Source organism: Amia ocellicauda, chromosome 1 (assembly GCF_036373705.1).
Source record: "Amia ocellicauda isolate fAmiCal2 chromosome 1, fAmiCal2.hap1, whole genome shotgun sequence".
Taxonomy (NCBI): Eukaryota; Metazoa; Chordata; class Actinopteri; order Amiiformes; family Amiidae; genus Amia; species Amia ocellicauda.
Genome location: NC_089850.1, coordinates 21,673,016 through 21,698,999, shown reverse-complemented (window position 1 = coordinate 21,698,999; position 25,984 = coordinate 21,673,016). Strand labels below are relative to the sequence as shown.

The following is a 25,984-nucleotide window of genomic DNA, read 5'->3' as shown; positions in this document are numbered from 1 at the left end:
TCAGTGTTCAATGCAGCTCTTTTCCCACAGCATATTCACAGTAGCCCATTTTATTTCTGTTTTGAGTTTAATCAAGCTTTTAAAATAGGTCTATATGAAATAACTCTTCCACTTTATTCAAACTAGGCATCTATTTTACACTTTATGTTACATTATACCAAGACTTATAACAAAAGTTACTAAGAAAGAGTCCCTTAAAACAGTAACAGCGTACGTAGTTCCACTGTAGGCCATACAGACAGCTGAAATGCACTACAGCATTTTGTAGTGAAAAGCAAATTCTTTCAAATAAAACCCAGAGGTAAGAGTTCAAACCATTTGGAGGGAGTCTTGAATTCAGAGTATTATGTTACCTATCAAAAAGGAAGAATTTAAAACAGAAAGACAGAATTTAATTATAGGAGCCAAACCTCCAGACAAAAAAATTAAATGTTGTCTTGTATGAAAACAAATCCACAGATGAACATGATTTAACATGCCATTTATTATATAGACTTAAGCATGCTTGGAGTTTATCATAAGAAATTCAATAATTTCCAAATAAACATAATAACCCAGGAGGCTGTATTTAGGTTGTATCCTTCTACTGACCCCTTTCACCTGCTTGAGAAGTGACAGGAAGGCAGGACTTACATTCCAGAGACCAGCGCCACCTTGAACACGTGCTGCACAGCGGAGGAGGGGTTTCCCATGGACACGTTGAGGGCTCGGTCGATGCTGAAAGCCACCTGCCGCAGATAGCGCTCCGGCTGCTGCCCGTAGCCATCGTAGGGGACATAGACGTAGGGGAAGATGCCGTGTACATGGAGACATGTCTTCTGGCCTAAATGAAGACAGAGTGGATAAACAAAATGGTTAAGTGATTTTAGACCTGACTGATGTTAGGGACAGAAAGCTATCCTTAGGTAATTTAAACTATGCAGCATCTTATATTGTACTCTACACATAAAACCATTCCATTCCAGAATATGTCTCAAATGAATGCAAACAATATTAGTAGACCTTCACTTTAAAGATGAAAACCATTACAGCACAACTGAATGAAAAATGTCCTCTCTCAAAAAGAATTGACTGACAACAATGTTCTAGACTTTGGCGATACATTTAAGTATGTTTTTGAAAAGTATATTATTAGGAAAAGTGACCTTAACATAAATGTGACCGCCTTTTAGCAATAATAGCAGTAGGGTAGTTGACAAACCAAAATAAAAGACCAAATAATTAGTTCTAAGCTTCTCAATCAAAGGGAATAACATCAATGGATAGTAGAGATGGGAATTTCAATTAATTTAGTGCTTGAGTACTAAAAAAAAAGTACTGAATGCCACATAAGTGTCCTAAATTCAGTTCACAAATATTACTGACATGTCAGGGTGATGATTCTTTAATGCCCATGTGGCAATTAAACAAAAATAATAATAAAAATCTTACACATTACATTACGCAATTGTTTAAGTACCATACAAAGCAAATGTGCACCTCTATTCATAGAGAACAGTTTTCAAAATATGTCTTATTGTTTCCACTGTGCAAAACAAGTTGATATTCACACATAAATCTGTAAAACAATATTCAAAAATATCTAGGCCTAGATGTTCAACAACCTAGGTTAGTGGTAAGCAGATAACTGAAACAATGTAGCTTTGTAGAGGTTAGTTGGAAAGTTTTGTGGTTTACACTTGAGAAAGTCATGCATGCGTTTCTCTCTTTAGATCAATAAAAAGGGCAGTATAATTTAGGTTACATTTTCCATTCAATTACAAATACCAATACAAATGTAGAGTGTTTTTCACTTTGATCTTTTTTGTATGTATGTATTTAGATGAGCAATTTAGAAACTGAAGACTACAATTTCAACATTTAAAATACAGTTATAGATTAAGCACCACAAATGAAAATGTGTTTTTCTGAATGACTACTATGAGGCCTCTTTTTCTCCCAACATCTACTGAAGCATATTTTGTAGCCTATCTGAACAATCGTCTGTACACTTCATGCAGCATTGTATTGATATGGACTGATGAGATTATCTATTATTATCTATTTATCCTATTTTTGAGGCGGTCGCACAGAAGATAAGGTGCTCCACCGGGTACCTGTATTCTTGTATCCAACATGTATTTGCAATTTGAGTAATCTATAAAATATTAAAAGATTTAGGCACTATTGTGATGTTTGATACAGTAAAATGTATATGGATTTGTCAAATGATTTTTATAAAACTAAATCACATTTCAGTATGCAAAATGGTCAGGGACATGGCAATCACAAATCTGTTGTATATGACTTACCATGATTTGGAGAGCTCTCAATTTTAAAGTGTTATAAGTTGCTTGTAAGATAGAATCAAACAGAAACAAATCCCATATACCTTACTTATTCATTATTAGCAACACAAAGATGCATAAAACCAGAATTTTAGGAACCATTTTAAATTCCCCTTTAAGATTCACAGAAAAGGAAAAGCAGTTTTGAAAAAAAAAAAAAAAAAAACAGTTTTACTAAAACATTGTGATCACAAATGTAATCTACCATAGATGGCAAAGACACTATACCATTGATCCAAAAATTAATGTGTTTAGACTGGACTTCTTAAATTTGGTCATATTTCCCACATCCTAAAAGGTCAGATACAATAGTTTTTCATATATAAAAACGCATTATCTTTGAATGGTGCAGATCATGCCTGTTATTAATGTCAATTTATCACAAAATGCAGGTGTGTCTCAATCTATAATATACCTACAAAAACAAGTGATTGTTGACATTGTAGGACAGATACAGAAATATAATATAATAATATGAGAGAGGTCACAATGCTGCTAAATGCAGAACATCCTCAAGGAGCATCAAAATGTTTACATCAAAACAATTGGATCATCAATGAGGCAGTGACTATTGAAACATCATTCACATATGCTCTGCTAGAAATCAAAAGCCTGGTAGAGTATACAAAAACAAAACAAACAAAAAAAATAGTTTTCTCTTAGTATGTGTTTTTTGAGAATGACCAAACCCCATGATACATGGCAGTGCCTTGAGACAGAGTGTCCTTAGGCTTGTTGTAAGACTTTTATTGCACTGGAGAATAAACTAAATGTACTCTTTAATTAAATATATGGTTGTATGTCTGAAGGGGAATTAATTGTTGATTTGTAGGGTTTTCATTTAGCACATCTGTTGAAAGGCTGTGACTTCAGGTGTATAGGGGGAAACAAACTAAAGAGGGGTCAGTTCATGCAAGATGCGAGTCTGTTGTGCAGGTTAATGAGAGTCTTTGAAAAGAGCATGAAAGGTGGCTGTTCGTATTCTGTTAGTTTTCTTTCTTCCATTTATTATAGGCTGGGGAAGTCCCTGTGTGTGGGTGCTTAACCACGTAGGAAAAGAAAGTTATGGTGAAGACACAAAATAAACCACAATTAGTTGTTTTAAACTATTCCTAAGAGTGGAGCCATTCTTGATTAAATTAACATTTAGGTTTATGAACTGTGCAAGAATAATTAAACCTAGCAAAACAAAAAGTTAAAATCTAGTTAAATACTGTGCATATAATCATTTAATACTAATCTATAATAATCTTTATAATATCTATATAATAACAATATAATTTTACTATGTTGTCTGTGATGTTCAAAACTAGATTATGATTAAAGCCAGCTTCCATGCCACCTATCTATCCACAATGGGTGTAAATATCGGGCATGACACATGTTTGTACATCATCGGTGTACAGGGATGTGTGTTGTTAATGGTTTATGGTAATTTAAGATATTCATTTTTCAGGGTGCAAGGAGGAGCAATACTGCATAGGAGGTATCCATGGCAACCCAGACTGCATGTTGGGAACACAACAATTATAATAAAACTCAAGACATCTGTAGTACACTTTTGTGTCAATTTCCAAAATAAAACCTCTGGTACACAAAAATTGAGTGTAACATTAAGATTAATAAATAAAACTGTAAATACAACACTGAGTGTTAATATAACTAGTGTAGGTGAGTATTACACTTATTTGTATTTTATTACAAATGTATATTAATAAATGTATCTTTAATAATATTATTTATTATTAATAATATTATTATTATTATTATTATTGTTATTATTATTATTAATATGCATGGACAATACATAATTGTCCTGGTTATGGCTTGCTACTTTGTTTTAAATAGGGAATACACCTTTCAAAATGTAGATAAGAGGTGTATTCTGTTAAGAAAGGTTTAGAATGGGCAACATTCGCTAAAACAAATTATGCACTTGGATTTGTCTGGCGAATTTGCCAGGTTGATAATGCCATTAACACAAGTACAAAAAATTGAGGTTTGTGTTCAGAGCCTCAAATAATGTTACAGTACATTTGAACAGCAATATAAAATATATGTATGCAGTCATGTAGGGCCTTACGAAATGCATTCTGAGAACACATTAATATAATTAATAAGTATATTATTTGTTACATCCATTAGTTTCACTTTGACACCTACTGTAAATATATCCCTTTAAGAGAAATTGTTCTTTGTATATGCCAACTGTCTAAGAACAAGAAAGCACTAACGATAAAGTAAAACAAAAAACGAACAAAACAAAAAAATAATGTTACTGAAATCAACATGAGATCAAGCCACTTGTTTAACTCAAGATATTAATATATCAACATCTAAGGAATAAAGGTGGGAGAATTACTCCCTCACTGCTCGCTCGACAACTTTCCACAAAATTCAGTATCAGACTGTGCATGGCATAAATGCATTATTGAAAAAATAGGCTAACATTTCTAATACTAGAGACACTGAATGCAGCATCTGGTTATTATGAAGCTGGTACACATAAAATCATCTACAGGCCATCCACAGTGCCCAAAGCCCATCTGTCTACATGTGCGTTGGGTCAACCAAAGCCCCTAGACACTCATCACCATTTGTAAGAGAGCTTTCGATTTTTCAGTGACCAATGTCATGCAACATAGCTTTTGGCTCCTGTAGGATTAATTGCTTAATATCAATATATTTTGATCAACAGGGCTTCAGTAAAATAAAACATGCATTAGATGTGATCTGGAAATAATTACACTGAAATTATAATTTGAATAAATTGAATGAAAAATAACAAAAGCATTGAAAAAGCTGTAACGATTAATAAATAAATAAATAAATAAAAATGATGATTTTGCTGGACACAGCAAAAGATCCTGTGAGCATTGGAGTAGTTTTTTTGTCCTTTTAAGTAAAGCTGTTCTAACATAGCAGACACTGAGTTCATTATAAACAGGGCTGTGGAGAGGAATCTACACACCAAGGAAAACTGATACCACACACTGTGGCCACACACTGCTGGCATAGATTTGTTTGGGTTTGCACACTCAGTACAGTAGTAGTCCAGCTAGCAGACACCTGTGGAGCAGCTCTCTTACCTATGAGAGTTGTGCCATTCTTGGCTTGGTCTAAAGGGAGAGTAGAAGGCATCACTGTGGCCTGTCTAGACAGCCCTACCTGGGGAAGCCCTTGTGTGCTTAATTCCCTGATCAGAGCATTGCCAACTCCCTGTGGACTAGAGCTTCTGCTCACTCGTTCAGCGCAAGACATTTATTGCACTGACACTCAACTTAATCCACTGTCCCCAAAACCAACCTGTTATAACTGTTCTGGTTATTTACCATAACAATCAAAATAAAGAAATAAACATAAAAATAAAAGAAAAAAGCAGTGCAATGTAATCAGACAATTCAAACACATAAGAATCATAAGAAAGGTCCCCTTAGCAGCTGGAGTTTTTTTGTTGTTGTTTTTCTTAGATATTGAGAATAATTACAGGGGAAATAGCACAGTAAAAAAAAATAGATCTTATGAATGGAACATAATTATTGTCATAATGATACCCAAACCACTCTGCTCAGTTTTTATTCCATAGAACAGACCTTTATTAGAAGGATTATTCAAAATCCTCGCTTTTCGGTGTGTGCTATTATAAAACCTTGAAGAAAAACAATCAAATGTTTGAAAAATATACGTTTGTGTCAGCACAGTAAGATGCACACAGAACTGAGGCAGGGGAAACACTGCTCTGGATGAGCTGCACATTTAGAGGCACCATCTAAAAGGAACCACTCTGGTTGCTAAGTAACTGTGTTCCTGCACAGAAATCCCAGGAAGGGAGAGCAGCACTGCACTGTAAACAAACGATTTCCACACTATTGCTTGACATCCTGGGTGATGTCTGGCACTGGCCTGAATTTTCACTAGTCTATCACTGGGGGCATGGTTAGAGTTCATCAGTCTCCAGCTCTGAAATTTGTGAATGAACCAATACCCAGAGGTGTGCCTACTGCAAAGCCTTTTGTGGGCCGTGATGTGATAACACGCATGATATCTTCACTAACAGGTCAGTCCCTTGGATTTCCAATGGGTCTCTGCTAATCAGCAAAAAATAAAACCTGACACTCTCTCCCCAGGGAATAAACGATTTTAAATACAGATCACGTAACACATTCTTAAAACTAGGCTACATGCTGTTTTTCAAGGATGCTAATAAAAATAAAAATAAAAACTGAAAATATATATGATCAACAAAATACACAGCTTAGCCAAGATAATACACCTCTTTCATTCTATCTTCTCCCTTTTAAATGGAAGTATCCATTGGCTTTGTGCGAGTGCTAGGAAGCAGGTGTAATAAAACATTTTTTTAAGTCCATTTAACATTGTAAAAAGGTTCAGATATTTCACACATGAGCAGGAGGGCAAAAGATGGCTGTCATGTGAATCAGCCAAATACTTTCTCCTGACAAACCTTTAAACTTCAATTTCAAGGTCACAGTCCGCAGAGGACTGATATTAGACCAGCCAGTCTGCTTCAGGTTTATACACCCTTTGGGAAGAGGATTTAAACTGCATTCACTTATTTTTCCTATGTAGCCAGTTTGGATTCAAGTAGTGAAGGAAGGCTCTATGACACAGGAACTAGGTGTACCTAATGTACATGACATAGACTACACATGGTGTCGCTCAGGCAAATGAGTTGGAGTGGGTCACTTAAAGACATGAAGTTGAGGGGCAGCCTCCTTCGCAACAGCATCCAAGTGTAGAATTGAGAAACGGTCAGTGGCTAGTCACTAGAAACTGGGACAGCTTTCTAGACCTTTGGCTATATACAACTGCTTAGTGTTTGCCATTTGATCAAACAGAAAGCTCTTAAGGAAGAAGAAAAAACTCTCATAACTTCTGTATCTCACATCACTGTTGGACACCTTATTAGAGTTTGATGAACTGAGTAAAGAGGGGAAGTGAAGGGAGATTCATAAGACAGAACAGATTTACTATAGTACTGCCTAATACACCATCACTTACAATCCGTTAAATCGAAATTAATCCCACCTGGGATGAACCCACGACCATCCATTCAAAGTCCAGAGCCCTAACCCCTACTTCACACTGCTGCCCTGGTGGGGGCCTGGGGTCAGACAGCCCATCCTGCCAGCTTTGATCCCCGTCTGTTACTCACAATGCTGCACAGAAGAGAGAAAGGGCTTTGCTGTAAGATGGTAATCCCTCTTTGCGCATCACTTCACAGAGATAGCTGAGCCACAGCACTTCCCTTCACACTTGGCAGCTTGAAATCAGTCGAACCTCTGCAAATACACATTTCAGTGGCTCCAATGCAGACCTCTCATATTATCCCCTTAGGGTTTAGCAGCATTAACCCATTAGATGTTGGAATTAAAGCAGACCACCATTTGGAGAGAAAGCAATTCGATTCGTCAGCATAATGGATGCGGTTCTGCAGTTTAAATGCTATGGACAAGGGTTTAACTCAGAGGAATCACCGGGGAAGAGCTTTCTGCACTGTGCCAAGTCACATTTAAACACAGGCACACTAGATGAATAAACAAGAAATTATCCACTGGCATCCGAAACATTTTCAATACAAATCAGAGGCCCTGTGGTTTTCAAATAGGAACTGTTGCAAAGAAACATATTAAGATTGTGATGTAACAGGCTCAGTAAGCAGAATAAATTCACATTAAAGCGGTAGGGAAGCATTTTGATTTTAAATGACCATCTACTAAAAAAATTATAATATGTTAAATATTTGTACATACTAATACTGCGTTATCTAATAGTAATGCACTGACAACTTTTCTTTGTAAAATGGAGTTCAAAGTCATTTGACCAGTAAAGCTTTGCATCAGAGATGGGAATTTCAAATAATTTTGTGGCAGAGTACTCTAGTGGTCCAATAAATGAGTTATCCAGCACCTCAGAAAGTCCGCTTCAAATTCTAAACAAAAAACAACCTGCTCAACTTAAAATAACACTATCTTGGCCTATATTTGGTTTGAGTCACCATCACTACAGCATTGCTGTCTAATATAAAAACCTGCCTAGTATGCGAGTAGTGAATTAACGTTTGAGTAATTCTAATTAGAGTACTCTAATCTATTGAAAAAAAAAAAAAAAAAAAAAAAAAAAAAATGCGTGCCCCAGTACTTACAAGAAAATAATTACTGGGCTACTGCAATTAAAAGATCACAGTGATTGAAATAAGATATTGTGATAGAAATGTTTAATTGGTTTGTAAATATTCAAAGTTATAATATTAAATATGAAACTGCCTCATCACCACCAAGCTTTCAAATATTTTTCATAGCATTGATGTATGGCAATTTGCATGCATAACCGAGCAAGGACAATCACTTAAAATCCTCTACCATTAAAAACTGTGGAACACTACCATATAAAACAAATAAAATAAAAATGCAGGAAGAAGGGAAAACCAACCACCACTATTGAATTTACTGCAAATCGTTTGATCCCCGATTTTACATACAGCTCTAAACATGAGGAATCACTGTGCTGAACAAGAAATTCACCCACTGATTTATAAAATAATTAACCATGATCCTAAACTTACACATCTACTCTGACTCGTATAGCGTATGGCACCTAGGGTGGGAGTATAGAGATGCTACCAGTCACAATTTACACACTCAAAACTTGAGTGCATGTAAAAGCAGATCCACGGTCATTTGGAGAAAATGACAATCTCATTCTATTTAGGCATGTGGAAGAGAGCCAAGAACTCTGAACTGATGCTGGCAAACATCACCCTGGCACAGCTGCTTGGCGCGTGGTGCTATTTTTGGCCGAATCGACTTCAAGTCTGCTGATCTGCTCCTTTCAGGAAACCGGGAGCCCCCAGAAATCAGAAGGGACATTCAGGTCAGACTTCTAAGCACTTTTCACTATAACACCTCCTTAAAATGTTACCAACAGACAGAGATCTTCATTAAAAAAGTTGAAAACACTATGGAAATGTATTGCAGTGAGAATTTAATTTTGTCACCAAAGCCAGTGAAAAGCAATTGAAAAAAAAAAATTAAAGGATCCTTTAATTGTATTTCTTGTTCTCTTTCTTGATTGCTTCTCATTGGTTTTCTGGATTTTTATTATTTTTTTGTCTATAGCATGATGACCCCCATCCAATAACATTCTCCCTTCCTCAGAAAATCGGTAGCTTTATAATGGTGAAAAAAAACTAATATGTATTATGGATAATTTGCATAATTAATGTAGTATAAAATTAAGTGAATCAGTTGTATCAATTAACAACACAAAAAATCCATCTGTACCCCTGTAGAACAGTTTAAAAATTGAGACTATCCTTCATGATCTTGATTAATTCACATAAAAACTGAATTATGCAAAATAGTCAACAAAAATAAAAATGGAGAGGTTTACCTGGATGTGTGTCTTATTGAGCTCAGACAGACTGTATGTTGTTGTTGTCATGTGTGGGCGACATTTACTATGAATACTGAGATCTGAATGGCAATTTACTACCTAAGTGGAACAGTGAGCTGTGATTGCTTGTTATGCTGTGTTTCGATTGCAGGTGGTGCCTGATCTTGCAAATGTATTAGCTGGTATGGGCTACTGCTTGTGACTGCACATTTCATCAGGTTACCAGCCATAAGTAGTAACATGTCCATCTCACCAGATGCTATAAGATTTGACAGAGGGGTGAAAGTTATTTTGAGCAATCTCAGCTATAGAACGCAACTTGCAATTTGCAGAAGCGATGTGTATTTATGAATTATGGAAATTAGATGTAAAATAAAATCTTAACAGATGTTCCATTATTTTTTAAAAATAATGTAAATGTAGAATAACCTAAAAGTAGCAAGGCATACCTTCATTAAGAATAAAAAGCTTATCAGCAATATTTCAAAGCAGCTGCACACAGAGTGCAGTTATTAAAAAAAAAAACGAATTTATTCAGAAGAAATATTGTTCCATATTATTCCAAGAATCAGAGCAATCTGATGTACTGCAGACAAAATAGTGAACAACTGTACCAAAACAGTTATAGTTTATACACCCCCCCTTTCCTTTCCTTATAGAACAGTGTTACACACTCTACCTGGATCATAGGGGTAAGAGTTTGCTCATACTTATTCATGTAAGCAAGTGAGTTGTTCAGTCTTTTGCAAGGATGTTTGCTCCTAGAAACCAAGATCTGCTCTTAAAGCCTGTGTTTGCATCTGTGTTGTATTTACTTGAGGTTGATTCTCAGCAGGAACACTGTTTTGGCCAACAGCCCACAGACCGCACGTCCAGAATGGAACAAATCCTGTAAAGTGACTTCATACAGTATTGATTCCAAACTTTGAGCGGCTATTCTGTGTGCAACATGCAAATCCTCCAAGGAGTTCTGCCACTGTAGTCATGGAGGGAATGACACCTAGCCCACACTCCCAAATCCTTTCTATGCACAAAGCTGGATGAGCCATGGAAAGTTAGAAAATTCCTGTAACCAGATGCTCCACCACCAAACTACTTTTGAGCCATAAATGGGTCTCCTCTGTGGAAGTAAAAGCACTGCTCTGGAAAATTAGTCAATACATTTGGCCTATAAACAACAGCTCATATACAGTGCCAGTTATCTTAACACGCTGTAGGCAATGTTTATTTAACAGCAAGCTTTTCAACCTTTGGGGGGCAACTTGGCTCAAGGCCCTACTTCAAGAAGTTGATGCAAAAGAAAACTTCTAATCATGTGACACTGACACTGACATTCTGAACCCAGAATTTAAAAAGTGACTTCTATCATGCTCAGCTTACAAGATTTCAGTACAAAATGTCAAATACCCCTATAATTGTTAAAAACTGATTAGAAGTTATTTTGTTTCAAATATGTTCAACATTTCTGATACTGAAATTCACAAAATGTTGAGCAATGCAATTCTAAGGCATTTAAAAAAATATCTGCCCTTACTTACACAGTGTGTGACAGGATTAACTTAATGTGTGCATCCAGACAGTATTCATTTGTTACAGTTAAAGGATTTCATGACCTTTCTGGTAGTCCTTCCATCAGTCTTGGGCACAAAATGTGACTTGTTTGACAAGATTCAGTTTATCAATCCCCCTGAAATGTCATTAATGATTCTTTTCAGAGATTAACCATCACAATGAAACTGCACTCAGGAAACATATCAGGGGAGCTGACCTGAAAATGGAGTCCAGTAATACATTTAAATGATCAGAGAATTATATCCTGTTTCATTGAAGATAAGTTTGTGCACAAATGCCATGATATTCTGAATGCCATCAAGACACTTGGGGCCTTCACTTTACAGCGCTTTAACTTATTGATGCACAAAGTGTAGAATTCCATTATTTTTTAATTCAGCCACATGATTCAATGGATATATTCCATGGTGTGTTGGCACAGATTATGGGATGTTGATGTTGATGTTGAGGCCAGGGCAACACCCAATTAGACTGAGGGGTGAGGTGCAGACAGGGACAGTGCCATCTCAAGTGCCTGTGTAAAGCTCTACCGTCACAATCCCACTAGGACCCCCATTTAAAGCCATCATGACACCTTTGCAGACCACCAACATTTTTCTTTTAGTTCCTCCAAATTCAATGAACATCGTTTACTTTACTGACCAGTAGAATGTACGGTAACCTGACAGCAGGAGGAGATTGTCAGCCCCAGAACCTAATCCTGCCGCTCACCAGACAAACTCTCACTCTGAGCATTGCTTGACTGGCTGATGATACTTGAAAGCTTTCATCAGGTCTGTCACAGCTTGAGCAATATCCAAACATTCAACAGGAGGTACTACTAAATGCACTCAGAGAAATGTATTAATTGCAAAGATAATCAATGAGGAAAAAAATAAATATAAACCGTGATAGGGTTCAAGAATATAATTTATGTTTTGGGTAGGTCATATTTTATGTTTCTTGAATATAACCAAGAGTTTGTAGCATTTCGGTTATATTACGGTTTTATAATATTTTTAGGTAGGAACAAGTATTCAGCTAGAAAGAAAATCCACACTTTTTACAGGACTGACAGTGGAACATGCTTACTTGCATGTATTGTGAAATGGTGAAATTATGCAAATTCACTAGTTAAGTCTCAACTTATTTTAGATGGGGTATATCCAACAGATGAAAATCAATTTCAATTCAGACCCCTGCATATCAGTTTATGTTAGGTGCATTCATGTTTAAAAACATAAGCATAATAGCATTTCCCAGGTTTAAGTTTTGATGTTGTGGTGTTATAATAGGCACACTTATTGCTGCTACATCCAGATGTTGCAGAGCAATGACACTATCTACATACATGATAACATGTACTGCAGTTACAATGGCCACTAATATTCCACTAGTAATGTTTTTCTCAACATATTTCAGCTGTACAGGTGTCATTTTAGCCAATCAGGGAAAATAATCTAAGAAAGAGTTAGGAAATTGAAAATGAGGCAGTAATTATACAATGTGTATTTGTTTACCTGTTGCCATGCAACATGTGCACCTGTAGGATTGTGGGAGCGCACCGGGTGGTCACATCCATATGTAAGAAAACAGTGTGCAAGTTCAGTGAATAAACAAGTTAAAGGCTTTCTGTGGTCGACTCATTCACATATTAAGGCAACGTAACATGGTGTCAGAAGCTTGTCGATGTGGCATAGGGACTCCAGCACATCAAAACACTTGTCTTTCATAAGAATACATGAACTGCTAGACATACATAATGTAAATAAACCATCATGGAAAGGTCTGGATGATATTAATGGGACAAGCTGCTTGAAACATTAAATGATAAAAGGCCCAATGATCCATCTTCTACATATGGTCTTATGTTGAATTTGCAACATACAACTATGCCCTATATGATTTATTCTTCTTCCATTTTAATGTGGATATTTTTGTATTATCCATTTGTATTTTTATAAACCTGTTCATATTATTAATAGTATGAATAAGTTAATAATAAATCATTGTATAATTAAAATTAGGTATAACCTTTTGCTACCTACATCTCTGCAACATTGTCTACAATACGAGCAGAGAACACACAGATCTCCTCCCTCCCCCCTTACTTCAATATCATCTGCTGTGACTCTCACAGTAGCTTTTCTCCAGCTCACTTTGTAGGCCTAACCAGGTCTCCTCCCTTTTCACAGATATTTTTGATTTCATACAGTGTGATATTCAGAGATACAATATTCAGAGTGATTCTCATTTTAATGGCATTCAATATTTTTGTATTTAATTCAGCTCTAAGTGTTATATGTTAAAAGATGTGTCATTTAACTAGCTAATAATTGTGGTATAGATCTCAATGTGAAGGATTAATAAATCATAGTGTCACAGTCTATAGGTTTAACAGAGGTTTAACTCCACATCCCATTACAGTCCTGATGCCATTTAACTAATATGGCTACAATCACCCAATCCTTGAGTTTGAATATAAATTAAATCTTTACGTTTGCAAACTTGATCAAAATTAAGGTATAGGCCTACACTTCGATGCTGAAGTAGGATTAGGGTTTGGCTTTTCCCTTAAGGAAAAGCTAGTCATCTTATAGGCAGTTTAAAAAGCAGAGCTCTCCCAAAAGCCCAAACCCTATATTATTTTAATTTACTTGCACCATCATGTTAAATTTCAAGATAGAAAATGCTATTTTAGTAGCTGATTTGCTGTAATTTGGTGTAAATTCTAAATTACTTCTCTGGGTATCAGGAAAAAAAGTAAAATTAGTAAACTTCTAGTTGGCAGGGAGACACACATCTTTTCTTAATAAATACCCTCTAGGCAGTTCTTAATCTTAATTTCTTGGGAGAACCCCGGATATAATTTCATAATACAAAGGGCTAATTTTATCTTCAGCCTTTGATGAATATATAACTTTTCATTTAGCATTTTAGGTACAAATATTTAATTTGCTGAAGCTGCTTCTAATATGAAGCAAACAATATTAATTAAACAAAATTACCTCAATTTGCAGTGCATTACATTAAAATAAACAAATAAAGGTGCACTTGAAAGGTAATTGATAAGTAACATCATCATATTTGCATTTACAATTATGAAGGGTGTGCCAAGTTTCAAATGCAGATGAACCTGTAAAGCAACTAAACTTAGGCACACCTCCATAATTGTAATGTTTCTGTAAATCGGAGCAACGAAACCTATGAAAAGTTTAGTTTTAATGCACTTTTTGACTTTATTTCACAATTATTTAGCACATTCCATATTGTAGCCTTGTGCAGATGACACCATTACATAAGTCAGTGTATGTATCAACTAAACCTACAATTCCATTATGTTAAAAAAGAAAATAATATGAGAAGATTTGGATGGTTTTTGTTTGATGCAATCACTGCTTTGTATACGTTTGTTTCCGAGGCTTTTTGTAAGCCTTTTCATTAAATGTATCTTTAGAAATCACTTCTGCAAATACCAGCAGATGTGCAATAACTATTGATCACAGGTTTTTAAGCTCATGAAGGAGTCTCATCACCAGCTTAATCTAGGCAGAAGAAAAGCTTACCTATAAACTGAGCCTGGTTTGTTGGCAGGAAAATAATGGAAGTATTGTTGTTATCATATAGCCTAGATCACAGACTTCAAACTCTCGTGTTATAGGTGACTGCAAGAGCTTGCATCTAATATATGAGAATACTTAAGTCATTAAAATATCTATCTCAGTAATAATACATAATGGACAATGTGTTGTCCCAACACCGGCAGGGCTTCGGGGAACAACACAATCCTGTTTGTGCATGTACCACTTGCCCTGGCAACAGCAAATTAACCTGAATAATGTACATGTCTTTTAATGTCTTTCTGTACATTTGTTAGTGCTTCTTTCACCTACCAATTCAGCTGAATATTTAACAGTCACTGAATTACAGAAGAAAAAGACAGAGAAAACCTTCAAAATCTGAAACTATAGCCAAAAGAACACTTCATTACATAAATGCAATTCTGTATTAAAATCTGCAAAAAAAATACCTTCTGCAGATCTTGTACTTAGATCAAGAGAAATGGGCCCAGACAATAATAGATTTTTTTATTTTTGTCTGCCCGTTTTTTTTTTCCTTGCTTGCGTAAATTTGATATTCACTGCATGTCTTTCTGACACACATCAGAGCACTATGAGAAGCTGGGCTGGTGCATTACGAGGGTGAGAAATACACACACACACTGCTCCAGCAATTTGACAGAGAAATCTTGCTATAAAAGATAGCAGAAGAAAAATAAAACCTGATTTATTTCTGGCTATAAATAGTTAAAGATTATATTTTTAATGGAGGCCTACAAAAAAAAAAAAAGTGGAAACATTACGAAAAAAAAAAACCTAACTGCTCTTTGTTTCCTTTACAATGCACATGATGGGGCCTCTTTAATGTGTTTTTTCCACCAACCCAAACTTCGAAGAAAGCTTTGCTGCATTTAAAGAAAAATGCAGGTAGATGTTTTATACTGTAAATAAAAAAACATGTTAAATCTTACAAATTTACAAATGGTAAGTGTGCAATGCTTTGACATCCCATCATCTGTATGAAGGTTAAAGGCTTAGCCACAGTATACTTATCTTAGTGGTCTATGAAGTAAATGTGGCTGAAATGCAGATCAGTTGGTATGAAATAAATTACTCTCTCATAAATTGATTCAAAAGATCCCAAAAGCACATTGATCAAAGCAACGAAAAGTACACCAGAAAATGCTAATTCGTTGTTTATCGGTTCCATTCACAGCACTACCTCTACTGTGAAGTAGAACAAAAAACAAGGTTTTACAGTCAACATTCATATTTTCAGCTAATTCTGAGCAATAAAATAAAGGTAAAAAAAACTTTCCCCCAAAGTATGCAACACTAAAAGCAAGTATGTGATGCACTGAAGAATTAAATAAAGACAAACTGATCTTAATTAGAAGACCACAATTCCCTGCTTGCACTTAGTATAGCAAAACCTTGCCTGTAAGCAGCTCTCCCACAGAGGCCCCCCGTGTGCTTCCTGCTGATCTGATCAGCTCTCCACACTGGCACTCCTCTGGGGGCCGGGGCCCTCCTCACAGCACACAGCCAGAGGCCACTCGGAGGGTGCAAGCCACCATGTCCGTCATCGCTTCTTCACTCACTGATCCGCTAAGTATTTGCATCCCAAATCAAATATTTGAGTACAGATTTGGATTTATCAAAAATCATAGGCAATTAGATATTCCAAAGAATCACCTGAGTGAGTCGGTCGCCTTTTCGTTCAAACAAAGGGCGTTAAACAGGGTCTTTTAATAACCACTTCCAATTTTCATTTTATAAGGTCATGGGGGATGTACAGAATACATACAGGAACAATATACTGTTCAGACATTACAGTGCACAAAACATTTTGAAACCAAATGGGCTCTTTATATAGTTAATTCTTAGGTGGCATTAGGGCGATTAACATCAGAAATCAGTTGACAACTTTGAATAGGCTACCTGTATAACAATGTAAATCAGTTTCTCTCATTGAACCACAAGACAAAGTATCCAAAGAAGCCCTGAAAGATTTCTAAGCTTCAATTCCTAGCAAACACAGGGGGTTGAGTGCTCCAGGCAATTGGTGGCGTTTAGGTGATACAGCCATGCAGTTAGGGATTTGCAAGCAGCAGACTGCAGACATATTGACCACACATCTCCTCACCTAGATTACCACACATGTAACAGACAAACATTTCCTGAATTGATCAGAGCTGGAACTAAGTTTCCAATTACACAGCACAACACTACTGCACTTCAACTGACTTATTTTATCGGGTTATAAACACAGTCATGAAACTGAGTATAATTAGGTATGTTTTTAAGACTGAAAATCTGATGTAAAGCTTTCACAAACAGAAACAGCTACAGTGCCTTGTGAATGTATTCACCCCCTTGGCATTTTTCCTATTTTGTTGCCTTACAAACTTGAAATAAAATGGATTTTTTGGGGGTTTTGATTTACACAACATGCCTACCACTTTGAAGATGCAAAATATATTTTTTTATTGTGAAACAAGAAATAAGACAAAAAAAAAAAAAAAAAAACTTGAGCATGCATAACTATCCACCAACCAAAGTCAATACTTTATATAGCCACCTTTTGCAGCAATTACAGCCGCACGTCTCTTGGGGAACATCTATAAGCTTGGCACATCTAGCCACTGGGATTTTTGCCCATTCTTCAAGGCAAAAATTTTCAATTGGATTGAGGTCTGAGCTTTGACTAGGCCATTCCAAGACATTTAAATGTTTCCCATTAAACCACTCGAGTATGCTAAGGGTCATTGTCCTGCTGGAAGGTGAACCTCCATCCCAGTCTCAAATCTCTGGAAGACTGAAACAGGTTTTCCTCAAGAAATTCCCTTTATTTAGCACCATCCATCATTCCTTCAATTCTGACCAGTTTCCCAGTCCCTGCTGATGCCACCACCATGCTTCACTGTGGGGATGCTGTTCTCAGGGTGATGAGAGGTGTTGGGTTTGCGCCAGACATAGCATTTTCCTTGATGGCCAAAAAGCTCAATTTTAGTCTCATCTGAACAGAGTACCTTCTTCCATATGTTTGGGGAGTCTTTGGCAAACAGCAAACTTTTTTTTTTTTTTTTCTTTAAGCAATGGCTTTTTTCTGGTCACTCTTCCGTAAAGCCCAGCTCTGTGGAGTGTACGGCTTAAAGTGGTCCTATGGACAGATACTCCAATCTCGGCTGTGAAGGTTTGCAGCTCTTTCAGGTTTATCTTTGGTTTCTTTGTTGCCTCTCTGATCAATGCCCTCCTTGCCTGGTCCGTGAGTTTTGGTGGGCGGCCCTCTCTTGGCAGGTTTGTTGTGGTGCCATATTCTTTCCATTTTTTAATAATCTGTACTTCTCCACAACTTTGTCCCTGACCTGTTTGAAGAGCTCCTTGGTCTTCATGGTGCCGCTTGCTTGGTGGTGCCCCGTGCTGTGTGGTGACTCTGGGGCCTTTCAGAACAGGTGTATATATACTGAGATCATGTGACAGATCATGTGACACTTAGATTGCACACAGGTGGACTTTAACTAATTGTGTGACTTCTGAAGGTAATTGGTTGCACCAGATCTTATTTAGGGGGTGAATACATATGCACGCACTACTTTTCCATTTTTTATTTTTTAGAATTTTTAAAACAAGTAATTTTTTCACCAATTTGGACTATTTTGTGTATGTCCATTACATGAAATCCAAATAAAAATTCATTTAAATTCCAGGTTGTAATGAAACAAAATAGGAAAAATGCCAAGGGGGTGAATACTTTTGCAAGGCACTGTATGTGACAAATACATACCTTACATCAAACTGCTTAACTGGTTACAGACAGAGGTCTGTACAAAATAAGAGAAATAAAGCCAAGCAAATTTTAATTTTAATAGCTATGTGGAGATCAGAAAACATAGAAGACGTACAAGATTGTAATTAAATGGGTGTATTGCACTGCATGGCTGCAGGATCACTTTTAAGGATACGGTTTTGTGTCTCTGCATTTTTTCTTTTGCATTTCATTGATTGTAATTCTGTATTACTCAGTATCATAATACTGCACTTGTATATAGTATTGAATATTGATTTTTATTGCATTCTTTGTAGTTGAAAATGTATACTTACAACTGAAAGCAGGCCACACTGAACCATGCCTCCAAGTGCTATTCCACTTCTGATGCTGCTGCTTTCAAAATCTCCTTTGTTGCACAAAGAAGGAGCTATGAAACATATCAGTCACTAGAAATGTGACGCTGCAGCAAAATCATTGTATTACAGGCAGTGTAAGATCATAGATGAGAAAACTATTTAAAATAGTCGAGCACAGATCATTAAATTGCAGAAAACATTGAAAAACATGTGAGGGTTCTCTACTGTAGGTTGTAAAACTATAGGCATGTTTAAACCCACAAAAGACTAACTAGCAACCTAATATATATTTTAAGCAACAGTAATTAAAAACCATTATAGAAACCGTTATTGCAAATTAATAAATGAAAAGCAAAAGGTTACATCAGAAGTGCAGCTCACATTATATTAGTCTCTGGAACGCAGAGTCCGAGAATGCTTTGGTCTTTAGAAATAACAAAAGCAAATATGTGACTTATAAACAGACAATAACCTTCCAATTAAAGAAAAACAGAATCTCTTAATCCCCATTTTCACATTAATGGAACACTGAGGAATTCATTCAGAAGGTATTTCTTAGTCTTCTTAGTAAGTGAATGCACATTCACATTTATCCTCTCAGCAGTAGGCTGCTTGACCCCTTATTCAGGTCAATTGGTCATGCAGGGTTCTCTACACAATCAGAGCAAGCCTGGAATAAACAAGTTCTACGCTTCTTCCGGTAGGGCAGTGACAAATCAGAAGCCCACTGCAAAAAATGTCTACCCAAACTTTACAAATAATACTTAAGCCTAATAAAAACGTAAACCACCTCAAATCAAATCCACAATTTCATATATGCATAACTGCACACCACACTAGCTTTAGTAGCTCCCACTATGCTTTCATAAAGAATCTCCTTGTCTGGCCCTCAATGAATGTAAAATACTCCACACTGAGTAGCACGGCTCCAGGATGCCATAATACATGACTTGGCAGTTCCAGCACACTCATCTGTACCATAAACCATAAACTAGACACAAATTAAAAACATACTTAATCCAACAGAAAGTATTCTCAGATAAAATGTGAAGGCTTCATTCAGCAGAACAAGTGGAGTCTTCCCATGAATAAAAATACACAAAACAATCAAGAGAAAGTGGCGTCAAATGACAACGAAAACAAGCAAGCTGGCTTAGGTAAGGCTTGCAAATTGAGGAGGAAACAGCTAGGATAAAAATGCATACGATTCAACTAAGGATTAATGGTGCGGAACTGTGGATCATATCAAAAACAACAGGGGATTTACTGTAAATTATTCATGCTGTGTACCTGCAAGAGACTTTCACCAATTCAATACAGTGAGGCTCACTTAATTGGGTTATTAAAATCAAAAACATATTACAAATGAATACATACATTAACAATAGTATTTTGGCACACATCAAATAAAATCCCAATGAACCACTCAACTCTATGCAGGTGTATAACAAAGTCAATATCTTACGGGCCCCACCCTGTTCCAGTTCATAGTCTATGCTTCACATGGGTGTTTTAGCAGAATGGTGGAAAAGTCCATTTTGAAAAAGAATCTACCTTTCTAGATAATATTATGGACAAACCAAGTAAATACAACATAACTCAATTTTTGGGATTCATTCTCATCATCCTCTACAGTAAAGATATGTTTCGTGTTTGAGCCTGTAACTTGCAGATGACACAGGCTACTGCATGTAAAATACTGCACAGTTTTGGCAGATCGAAATCAGTCATTGAAATCTGTTCACACTACCAAGTTATTTTTCCTTCGGTTTAGTCCATCTCTCAGTTCTTATTAACCCCATCCATAAAACATTGCCAGATTCTCTATCTACTGTTATCATGGGTAATTCCACCTGTATAGAGTGTAATTTGATCAACAAAGATCTTTAATTGGCTACCATCTAATTCAATTTCATCATATCATGAAAATGTTAAATTTAAATAGACATTTGCAAGTGGAAATGGTTCAACTTTTTAATGGAGTACTTTACATTGGTTACACAAATAGAAAATGTGTCCTAAAGTGTCTTGATTAAGTACACATTGTGAAGTTTAATAAATTGATTATTTGAACATACCTGAAAAACTAAATATTCAATAAACTAAATCAACAAAATATTTAAATACAATTATTGTTTTAAGCTCAGCCCTACATGGAACTGACATTTTTTTCATGGAAGAGGTGGTCAGTAACAAATAAACCAAGTAAAACAATTGGACAGATAGATTTTGAAAATAAAACTTTGCCGATACTAAATGTACAACATCAGGGTAAGATTTAGATTTGAAGGGACAGCAAATATGACAAGAATGCCTTTTTAAAGATGTGGTTTTAGAATGTCTCACAACACAAAGCCTTTAAAAATGCACAGAGCTGCCATCATACAGTAGAGTACATTGGTCTACCCCATAGCAACAGGACTAATTTGTGCTAGCATGCATAAAATTATGAAATATTCACTACAAATCTACAAATTCATAACTGGTCTCTGGAAAAAAAAAAAAAAAAAAAAAAAGGAACCAAATACCAAAACATAGTGCTTTATTTTTCTCTAGTGGTTCATTTTCTATTGCACAGAATTATTGCAACAAGAGGATGCACTTGTGACTGGGAAACCAATGAGAGGCAAGGAAACAGAAGGCACATGCACAGCATTCAAATGAGAATCTGACCAAATAACCTCAAATGAGCTGGTCCTATCACGGTACCCCAAGATTATCTTCTTTATTCTCTAACCAATATCTGATCATCAAACTTTCTAATTCATACATATATTCATATATTTCATTACATATGCATGTATTTTTCTATATAGTCACCATTTAAGATACGCGATAGTTGCCTTCCTGCGTTTTTGTCAATACTTTATATTACAACACCATATTCAGTGGATATTGATTCAATTAAGATGGGAAACACTATAAAATAAAAAGGGACTTCTTGTTCAATTGTGATCAAGGACAATCTTAACAATTAAGAACTATCGCTGCTACCAGGCCACCTGGAGCTCATTGTCAAGTCTCTTTATTTGCGAATTCAAGCCACAGGCTTTCACAAAGGCCAAACTCTGAGTGGACTGGCAGGTCAAGCACCCCCGCTTCCTCCACAGGAACCCAAGCTGTGCATGACTGCTTCACAACTTTCTTTATTGCTCTGTAATGCTCTCAAACGATCTTAAGTTTTTGGAGTTATACATTTATGACAAAACAATAAGGAAATACAGGTTTAAAAATATACTTGTGTCTCTGTTTCTCTGTTGTGTAATTACATTAGTCAAAATTGTTATATTAAAACTCTTTGCATTCATTGTTCAGATTTATGCACTTTTCATTAAACTAAATAAGAAGGTTGTGCCAGTAAACATATTTGTTTTAATTTTAGATTTTTTACAATGCTCTAGTAAAATAAATTCTTGTCAGCTTCCTGTGCTCTGGAAAGGACTTATATAAACATTGAGAACAAAGGCCTGCACATGTATATACACATTTTGATACTGATTCTCCTGCTTCTATGTCCATTTATAATTTGCATAATCACAAAACTTGAAATTGTTTATCTCAAAGTTACTGTATACATGTGCATATATATCACCATCACCTTCAGCCTAGCGATCCACTGCCAGATGAAGGCCTCCACAGGGCCTTTCCACTTGCCTTTTTCATGTGATGCCTGCAAAGTTTATGATTTCCGCGAATATATACAATAAGCGTATAAAACATGAGGAACACCTGCTCTTTCAATGAAATAGACTGACGAGGTGAATCCAGGTGAAAGCTATGAGACAGTTTGAGTGTGTCAAGAACTGCAACACTGCTGGGTTTTTTACACTCAACAGCTCCCTGTGTGTGTCAGGAGTACATACATCCATCATGCCACGTGTCAACATTGCAGGCTTGTGGTGGTGTGGGGAATGTATTGATGGCACACATTGGGCCCCTTAATAAAAGTGGAGCAACGTTTGAGTGCCACAGGATATCAGGTGCATCCTTTAATGCCAGCTTTGTATCCATCTGCTAATGGATGTTTTCAGCAGGATAATGGGCCATGCCACAAGGCTAGGATTGTCCAGGAATGGCTCCACAGACATGACAGTGAATTCAGCTCACTGCAGTTGCCTGCCCAGTCACCAGATCTCAATCCAATTGAGCATCTGTGGGATGAGATGGGACGAGCTATTTGGAGTAGATTTCCACTACCAGCCAGCTTGACAACTGTTGGAAGCATTGGAATCAACACGGGCCAGCATCCCTGTGGAAAGCTTTCGACACCTTGTAGAGTCCACATCTCCATGAATTGAGGCTGTTCTGAGAGTAAAAGTAGGAGCTACTCAATATTACGAAGGTGTTCCTTATGTTTTTTGTACACACACTTGTATCGATATATAAACCTTTCAAGTTAAGGAATCCAGAGTATGTTGTTAGTATTAGAAATTAAATACCACCTTTAAAAATGATAGATATCAACTACATAAACTTTTACCTATTGTGGCAGAGTAAGTTAATAAGAGCTAATCACCAACACATACATCCTATAGCCAATACAGCTGCAAATATGCTGTCAGACATAAATCTCAGATCAATGGCTAGACAAACCTTTTTGGTTTTGATGATGACATCAGTGACAAAACCTTTACATAAATGAATCTGGATGAGCAGTGAATTAGAGGGATACATACCTACATACCATACACAAATCTTTTAAAGGCTTTCAGTTTGTAGTCCATATAGACATGGTTCAAAATATAAACAATTCGTCAAGAGAGACCTGGGGCAGCCTTGGTGGAAGGATGGAAAGCCACACATGATTATTTTTTTCCCCAGCTCAGCATCCTGTGAAAGCCCACCAAGGCAGACAGACACACAAGCACTGAACTTCAAAAACACAAACTGGGTGCCTTCACAACGCAGCACAACCAGAGTTCATTATCTATCAACTTCTCAAATGTGTGATGAGCACACAAGCGGATTTTGAATGCCAGGAGGAAAAAATAAATAAAAAACACAATATCATACATCTATTACAATTATGCAAAAGCTGGAAACACACCCTTAGAGATGCCGGACTAATAGCACATTTTCACGACTTAAAAACTGCAAAGAAGTGAACAAACTTAAGACATAGTTGAAGAATTGATTTGTGTTCTAAATGAACTCTGCACAAAGCATACGTATGTAAACACTGGGCATTGGCTTTGATCACTTACCAAAAACAATTCCTCAAAATGCATGCTCAATCTAAGGATCTAAACTGAACAGCTGAAGTTAGGAAGATAAATGATAAGCTACATCATTTGCATAGCAGGTACAAACGGTTTAGTGGTCGTGCACCGCGGGGTGACCCTGCCTCACCCTGCCGACACTGGGGCACACGTACCTGCGGGGGTGGCACCGAAGATCCGCACCACCGGGACCCTCTTCACGTCGCTCTCCCTGAATTCAGAGTGGCACACGTCCAGGTCTTTGAGAGGGCTGGCGGTATAGTAGTCTGCGGTGACGATCCGGACTGCAAACATGATTGCTTAGGACTGGAAACTACCGACACGTACTACACAAACAGGGGTCGCATCCAATGAAAAACAATAATAATAACAATCAAAATCAGTCTTTGTCCCGGAGAAGACCGGGAGCGAGTGGGATCTGCTCTGGCTGTCTTATACACAATCCCAATTATATTCTAGGTGTGTGCAGACAGCCCGGGTTTCTCTCCGTGTCGTCAGAAACATGATTTCTCTCAATCACGGCAGTAATCCGAGCTGCAGCCGCTGTAAGCATGATGGTGGTGCGGCCAGGTCGCTCTCAAAACCGCGGTCCGACTCTCCCAGCATGGGAACTGAAGCGCTCTCCCCCACAACACAATACCGTTTTCGTCGAGCCCTGCCTAGCGCACACCGACCACTTTCTCTGCCTCAGTTACCGCCGGCCCATTATCTATCATTTTCTCTATCCGCTTCACCTTGGGGAATCTTTTTCAATTTCATCATCATCACCATAAAAAAGAAACGGTCATGAGAAAAAGAAAGGGAAAAAAAGACTCCAAACGAATCCAATGTGGCAGTCCTTTCAGTCTCTGGCTGTGTGCTTGCAATTTGCCATTACATACATTGTTCCCCCCTTCTCTGTAATATGATCACAGTACTCTTCGGTAACCCTAATCAACACCATTCCTCACTGGCAGACCCTCCTCCTCCTCCCCCTCTCTCTCTCTCTCTCTCTCTCTCTCTTTCTTCCCCTCCTCCTCCTCTACTGGCTCCTGACACACTGCAGCATTTTCCACAACACTATTGCAGGTCAGAAGGCCCTACTGGCGGAAGTACCGCCCTCCTCACAACTATTGGCTCTCATCCGTGACCTACATTATGAAGGACGGGCGTTCCTACCAATGGCGAACGCAAGTCCGTGTTTACTTTCCGCTCGTCTTGTTTTTCTTACACCTGATTGGATAAACTGCGTTTCTTGCCGACATTTGATTGGACGAACGCCTGTCAGTGAAGAGATGCTTCCGGACATGGAGGCGGCCGAGACACACCTCCGGCTGGGTTGCTAGGCCCTCTGGTTGGACTGGAGCGCCGCGGCCGGTGGAGCTCCTCCTCCCCGTGTGAGTCCCAGCACCGCCGCGGTGTGGTACGTAGCATCGCCTTAGCGGGACACGTTGAGGGCGGTTGTTTTAATAAAGCCCAACTTGCAAAATAACGTGTTTGCGACGCATGTGCGTAGCTTTTGATTAGTATTATTGACTGGAAGTGCAGAACTGTTAAAGACTGTACTGTCATCCTGAGTATCAGCATTATTTCCATTCTAGCAAATGGGGCGTGTGTACTGTAATTCATGATCATCTCGTTTTATTTAAGTAGGCATATATGAACGTATGCATTCAATATATAGCTTTCAAAATTGCATGGGACGTTGTAAAATGTTTGCTTTCCATATACTCTTGTTTTTGCTTTCTAACCAGTAAGGTGAACAAAAATATACAGTGAGATTCAGCATCGAAGGACGAGGATC

At 37.2% G+C, this 25,984-nt stretch overlaps 1 protein-coding gene across 1 annotated transcript in view; it reads right to left on the bottom strand.

Annotated features, from left to right (window-relative positions):
- Positions 1-25,196, bottom strand: part of rev3l (REV3 like, DNA directed polymerase zeta catalytic subunit) — a 71,616-nt gene extending 46,420 nt beyond the window's left edge. The window contains exons 1-2 of the mRNA XM_066698917.1: positions 24,357-25,196; positions 634-823 (exon numbers count right to left, since the gene is read on the bottom strand). Coding sequence (XP_066555014.1) covers positions 634-823; positions 24,357-24,495 — 329 coding nt within the window. The 5' untranslated portion in view covers positions 24,496-25,196. The remainder of the gene's footprint in view (positions 1-633; positions 824-24,356) is intronic.
- Positions 25,197-25,984: the final 788 nt, after the last annotated feature.